At 43.8% G+C, this 7188-nt stretch overlaps 1 protein-coding gene across 1 annotated transcript in view; it reads left to right on the top strand.

Annotated features, from left to right (window-relative positions):
• The window catches only part of LOC127695524 (olfactory receptor 1D2-like), a 939-nt gene extending 172 nt beyond the window's left edge, over positions 1–767 (top strand). The window contains exon 1 of the mRNA XM_052197747.1: positions 1–767. This exon is cut by the window's left edge and continues 172 nt beyond it. Coding sequence (XP_052053707.1) covers positions 1–767 — 767 coding nt within the window.
• The last annotated feature ends 6421 nt before the right edge of the window (positions 768–7188 follow it).

Below are 7188 nucleotides of genomic sequence, written 5' to 3'. Positions count from 1 at the left end.
CCATGTATTTCTTCCTGGCCAACCTCTCCTTCACTGACCTCTTCTTTGTCACCAATACTATCCCCAAGATGCTGGTGAACCTGCAATCCCAAAACAAAGCTATCTCCTACCCAGGGTGTCTGACACAGCTCTTCTTCCTGGTGTCTTTGGTAGCCTTGGACAATCTCATCCTGGCTGTAATGGCATATGACCGTTATGTGGCCATCTGTCGCCCCCTCCATTACACTACAGCCATGAGCCCTAAGCTCTGTATCTTGCTTCTCATCTTGTGCTGGGCCCTAGCTATCCTCTATGGCCTCATCCACACCCTCCTCATGACCAGAGTAACCTTCTGTGGGTCTCGGAAAATCTACTACATCTTCTGTGAAATGTATGTCCTGCTGAGGCTTGCATGCTCTGACACCCACATCAATCACATGATGCTGATGGCCACGGGCTGCTTCATCTTCCTTGTTCCTTTAGGGTTCATGATCATGTCCTATATCTGGATTGTCAGAGCTATCCTCAGAATTCCTTCAGCCTCTAACAAGTACAAAGCCTTTTCTACCTGTGCATCCCATCTAGCTGTGGTGGCCCTCTTCTATGGGACACTTGGTATGGTGTATCTGAAACCCCTGAACACTTACTCCATGAAAGACTCAGTAGCCACCGTGATGTATGCAGTGGTGACACCCATGATGAACCCTTTCATCTACAGCCTGAGGAACAAGGACATGCATGGGGCTCTGGGAAGATTGCTAAGGAAGCCACTTCAGAAGCTAACATGAAGGTTGTTTGGGGGAAAGGAGGATGAATTGGAGTGCATATAACTTTCAATATATGCAGCCATCACCCTACAGGTTATACAGGAGGGTTTGGACACAGATCTGGCTCTAAATGAAACCTCTGTGATTATGGAAAGATATGTAAGTACATCCCAGCATCCTTCAGATCTCACCATCTTTTTTTTCCAATGTATTTTTATTTTATGCGATATATTTTTTTATTTACATTTCAAATGATTTCCCCTTTTCTGGTCGCCCACTCGCAGAAAGCCACATAAACCCCCTTCCCTCCCCCTGTTCTCCCACCCACCCCTTCCCACTTCCCTGTTCTGGTTTTGCCTTATACTGCTACACTGAGTCTTTCCAGAACCAGGGGCCACTCCTCCATTCTTTTTGTACCTCATTTGATGTGTGGATTATGTTTGGTGGATTATGAAAACTGGTATTCCAGTTTTCCAGGCTAATATCTACTTATTAGTGAGTGCATACCATGATTGATCTTTTGAGACTGGGTTACCTCACTTAGTATGATGTTCTCTAGCTCCATCCATTTGCCTAAGAATTTCATGAATTCATTGTTTCTAATGGCTGAATAGTACTGCATTGTGTAGATATACCACATTTTTTGCATCCGTTCTTCTCTTGAGGGATACCTGGGTTCTTTCCAGCTTCTGGCTATTATAAACAGGGCTGCTATGAACATAGTGGAGCATATATCCTTATTACATGCTGGGGAATCCTCTGGGTATATGCCCAGGAGTGGTATAGCAGAATCTTTTGGAAGTGATGTGCCCAGTTTTCTGAGGAACCGCCAGACTGATTTCCAGAGTGGTTGTACCAACTGCAACCCCACCAGCAATGGAGAAGTGTTCCTCTTTCTCGACATCCTCACCAACACCTGCTGTCTCCTGAGTTTTAATCTTAGCCATTCTGACTGGTGTAAGGTGAAATCTCAGGGTTGTTTTGATTTGCATTTCCCTGATGACTAATGAAGTTGAGCATTTTTAAAGATGTTTCTCCACCATCCGAAGTTCTTCAGGTGAGAATTCTTTGTTTAACTCTGTACCCCATTTTTAATTGGATTATTTGGTTTTCTGGGGTCTAACTTCTTGAGTTCTTTGTATATATTGGATATTAGCCCTCTCTCTGATGTAGGGTTGGTGAAGATCTTTTCCCAATTTGTTGGTTGCTGATTTGTCCTCTTGATGGTGTCCTTTGCTTTACAGAAACTTTGCAATTTTATGAGGTCTCATTTGTCAATTCTTGATCTTAAAGCATACGCTATTGGTGTTCTGTTCAGGAAATTTCCCCCTGTACTGATGTCAGGGGTCTTCCCCAGTTTCTTTTCTATTAGCTTCAGAGTGTCTGGCTTTATGTGGAGGTCCTTGATCCATTTAGAGTTGAGCTTAGTACAAGGAGACAAGGATGGATCAATTCGCATTCTTCTGCATGCTGACCTCCAGTTGAACCAGCACCATTTGTTGAAAAAGCTATCTTTTTTCCATTGGATGTTTTCAGCCCCTTTGTCGAGGATCAAGTGGCCATAGGTGTGTGTGTTCATTTCTGGATTTTCAATCCTGTTCCATTGATCCACCTGCCTGTCACTGTACCAATACCATGCAGTTTTTAACACTATTGCTCAGTAGTTTTGCTTGAGTTCAGGGATACTGATTCCCCCAGAATTTCTTTTGTTGTTGAGAATAGTTTTAGCTATCCTGGGTTTCTTATTATTCCAGATGAATTTGAGAATTGTTCTTTCTAACTCTATGAAGAATTGAGTTGGGATTTTGATGGGTTTTGCGTTGAATTTGTATATTGCTTTTGGCAAAATGGCCATTTTAACTATATTAATCCTGCCTATCCATGAGCATGGGAGGTTTTTCCATTTTTTGAGGTCTTCTTCCATTTCCTTCTTCAGAGTCTTGAAGTTCTTGTCATACAGATCTTTCACATGTTTGGTAAGAGTCACCCCAAGGTACTTTATACTGTTTGTGGCTATTGTAAAGGGTGTCAGTTCCCTAATTTCTTCTTTATTGGCTTCTATCTCTTGAGCCTTATCCTCCTGAATTTCTTTAAGTGATTTTTGTGTTTCCATTATATGGGTTTCTAGCTTATTCATGTTCCCCTGTATTTCTTTAAGAGATTCATTTATGTCCTTTTTATGTTCTTCTAGCAGCATCATGAACAGTGATTTAAAATCCAAATCTTGTTTTTCTGGTGTGTTTGTGTACCAAGGACTTGCTGATGTTGGAGAGTTTGGTTCAGATGCTGCCATATTGCCTAGATTTCTGTTAGTAGCGTTCCTGCATTTGCCCTTTGCCATCTCGTTATTTCTGGCGTTAGTTGGTCTTGTCTCTGGCTGGTATTTGTGCCTCCTGTGAGGCTCTAGGGCTATTTCTGCAACACTGGATGGCTGGGTTTCCCCTGTTACAGAGTGCTGATGTGCTGTCCTCCTCTTGGGTGCCCTTGGAGCCCTAGTGTGCCTTGCCCCAGGTTTTCTGTGTGAGCCAGGCGGTGCCTGTTTGCTCCTTCAGTGAGTGCTGATGGTCTATGCTGTGGTATCTTTTCCGAGTACTGGTCACTCTGCTGGGCAGCCGATCTCCCAACCAGGTTGGTGCACACAAGGCTAGCCTAGCTGCTGAGGCCCTGAGTCTAGGCAAAAGTCTGGCAGACTAGGGCCCAAGCAAAGTTCCCCTCGGGCTATGACTGTTAATTGGTTCTGTCAGGTGGCCAGGATGGCGGAGTGCGTGTGTGCTCCCTGAAAGTGCCTGGAGAGTCTGCTAGGCTAACAACCTCCTGGCTGGGTTGGCACACAGATGGCCCCCCGAACAGCCCTGGGCCTGGGTGCAGGCCAACGCCCGTCGGGCTTAGACCCCCGGCAATGTTGGCCTTGGGTTATATTTACGTACCTCAGTCTGTCTGATTTCTCTGGCTCCCAAGATCCTCGTAACTGACTGGCGGGAGGCAGAGTTCTGATGTAGCTTCTGTGGGGTGAAAGGCGCTGTAAATCTGCCACCGCTTGCAGCCTGGCTGGCCAGCGAAGGTCAGTGGTAGCAGGGGCAAGGCCTACCTGGACCCTGTCATCTTGGTTCTACTGCTGATAGCCCTTCCACTGGACCGGCTGCTGCTGCTGCTGCTGCCACCGCTGCTACCGCCACCGCCGCCGCCACCGCCGCCGCCACCGCCGCCGCCACCGCCGCCGCCACCGCTGCCGCCGCAGCCGCCGCCGCAGCCGCAGCAGCCGCCACCGCCGCCGCCGCCACCGCCACCACCAGCTTTCTCCAGATCTCACCATCTTTAGTAATAAATAAGGTCACACTAATGCCAACACTAGGATATTGCAGGGCCAAATTGTTCAGTGTGACGTACCATAGGGCCACATTCTCAGATGTTTCCAGATATACCCAGTTATGACATAGAGACATCTCTTGTTTTATCTCACATGCATCAAATGCACAAAAAAAAGCAATAGTGGCAGGTTATTGGTCACTGGGTTATGGTGGCTTGGAAGAAGTCCTTTAAAAATGAATCAAAAGAATCAGAGGGGTGTAAGCCTGTAGAATACAAGGTTCGTTGATGTGGAAGTCATTCTGCTATTCTTCAACATATTCTATCAAGTGTCTATCAAAACCTTCAAACTGGGTTGCAAGCATTAGCATGGAGCTCACAGCCAATTGTGAGAAATAGATAAGATTGTATGTAAATGAGCCTACTGAATCAGTTAAAAGGCAATGTTTACCATACTGATTTAAATATGAGTATCTACATATGCAGCTGGAGCCATGGGTCTCTCCATGTGTACTCTTTGATTAGTGGTTTGTGGTTTAGTTCCTGGGAGCTCTGGAGCAGGGGGGGGGGGGGGGGGGAGCGGTACTAGTTGGTTTGTATTGCTGTTCCTCCTATGGGGCTGCAAGCTCCTTCAGCTCCTTCAGTCCTTCCTCTAGCTCCTCCATTAGGGACCTTGTGCTCAGTCCAGTGGTAGGCTGAGAGGATCGACCTCTGTATTTCTCAGGCACTGGCAGAGCCTCTCAGGAGAGAACCTATATCAGGCTTCTGTCAGCAAGAGCTTGTTGGCATCCACAATAGTGTCCGGGTTTGGTAAATGTATATGGGATGGATCCCCAAGTAGGGCACTCTCTGGATGGCCTTTCCATCAGTCTCTTCTCCACAGTTTGTATCTCCTCCCATGGGTATTTTTTCTTCCTTCTAAGAAGGACCAAAATACCCATACTTTGGTCTTCCTTCTTCTTGAGCTTCATTTGGTCTGTGAATCGTATCTTGGGAATTCTGAGCTTCTGGGCTAATATCCACTTATCAGTGAGTGCATACCATGTGTGTTCTTTTGTGGATCGGATTACCTACCTCACTCAGGATGATATTTGCTAGTTCCATCCATTTGCCTAAGAATTTCATGAATTTAATGTTATGGCCTTTTTGGGCATCAAAGGGAGGAGAGGCCCTTGGTCCTGTGAAGGCTTGATGCCCCAGTATAGGGGAATGCCAGGACAAGGAAACGGGACTGGTTAGGTTGGTGAGCAGAGGGGGAGGGGGAATGGGATAGGGGGTTTTCGGAGGAAAACCAGGAAAGGGGATAACATTTGAAATGTAAACAAAGAAAATATCTAATAAAAAATAAAGAAAAGAAAAAATATAGTAGAATTCCAAGCTGAAACTATCTAATGAGGCAGGGACACACACATACATACACACACACACACACACACACAAAAGTCCCACAATCTTTCCAAATATGAATACATTAAAAGTTCAGTGTTTAAAAATAAATAAATAAATAAATAAATAAATAAATAAATAAATAAATGTATCTGTCTAGGGCTAGATGCAAATTCTGGGGCTAGAGAGATGGTTCAGCATTTAAGAGCACTTGCTGCTCTTCCAGAGGGCCCAGGTTCCATTAACACATAACAACTCACAACAGTCTGCAACTCCAGTTTCAGGAAATCTACTGCCCTCTTCTCACCTTTGTGGGAACCAGGCACAGATACACATGCAGGCAAAATATTCATACACATAAAATTAAAATAAATCAATTTTTTAAAAAATAAAATAAATAAACAAAAGGAAGAAAGATACTCCAGCTGGGAATGAAGCTCAAAGCAGAACATTTGCTAAGCATGTATGATGGTTTGGTTCAGGGAGAGAGAGGGGGAGAGGGAGAGTAGAGGGGAGTGGAGGGAGAGGGAGAGGGAGAGAGGAGGGGAGAGAGAAGGGGAAGGAGGGAGAGGGAGGAGAGAGAAAACAGGAGGAATAGGAGAAGAGGAGAGAGAAAGAACACTAAAAGAATTAAATATACAACAAAGTTTGGAGGTAAAGGATTACAAATTGGTACACACCATATTTTAAGTAAAATATTGCTAGAGTAACATAGAGTAACAGACTTTAAAAGAGAAAAAGCAGACCCTAGCAAGATCATGAATGGAAATCTCCATCTCTCTGACTAAAACTACTTGTTACTCACATAAAACAGCCTGTTATTAAAATATATTTTATCTAGGCCTCATAATAACAAAAAGATAAACCTATCTATAGATGTTGCACAAAATAAAAAAGGGACCCAAAGTATTTTCACAGTGAAATGCATCATGGGAACACAAGGAGAGAAGAGGAGACCCCACTCTCTGCTTCCTAACTGCAGACACAGTTTGTTCAGTTGCCTCATGCTAGATTATATTCCTTCTTGCGCCATGAGCCAAAATAAACCAGACCCTCATTTAATGGAGGGAAAGAGAAAGAAAAATATGGTCTGAAAACAAAGTGGCAATAGGAAATATTCACCTGTGAATAGTTAATTACCTTGAATATAAACAGATAGGGGTCTCCAATCAAAACACATATAGTAACTGGAGGATGGGGATAGGGGATTCAACCATGTGCTGACTACAAGAAACTCACTTTACTGCAAAGAATACATGGAGATTGAGAGTAAACGGGTAAACAAGCAAAGAAATATTCATATACGTGTGTATATATATTTTCCAAGCAACTAGAAACTGGAAGAGTAGCTATATTTACATCAAACAAGTAGGTCAGACAAAAAGTCAAATACTATAAAAAGATAAGAAAGGCCTTTTAAATAATGATAAAGAGATGAATTGACCAAAAGACATACAGTTGTAAATATCTGTGCACACAACATCAGAGTATTTAAATGCATAAATCAATCATTAAATAACTGAAGGGGAGAGATTGCCACCATTGGAGTCCCTGAATACCCCACTCTTAGCAATTTGAAGATCATCAGAAAATGAACCTTGACCTTTATGTTAGCCTCTTTGCTTGACTCAATGACAAAACAGAATATCTGACAGAAAAAACTCCAAGGATGAAGGATTTATTTTAACTGTTTTGGAGATCTCAGACCACAGGGCAGGGGAGGCAGGCAGCTGGGGCAGCTCCAACCACA

This window comes from Apodemus sylvaticus, chromosome 10 (assembly GCF_947179515.1).
Source record: "Apodemus sylvaticus chromosome 10, mApoSyl1.1, whole genome shotgun sequence".
In the NCBI taxonomy this organism is placed as follows: Eukaryota; Metazoa; Chordata; class Mammalia; order Rodentia; family Muridae; genus Apodemus; species Apodemus sylvaticus.
The sequence above is the reverse complement of the archived record's forward strand: the minus strand, read 5'-3'. Positions and strand labels throughout refer to the sequence as shown.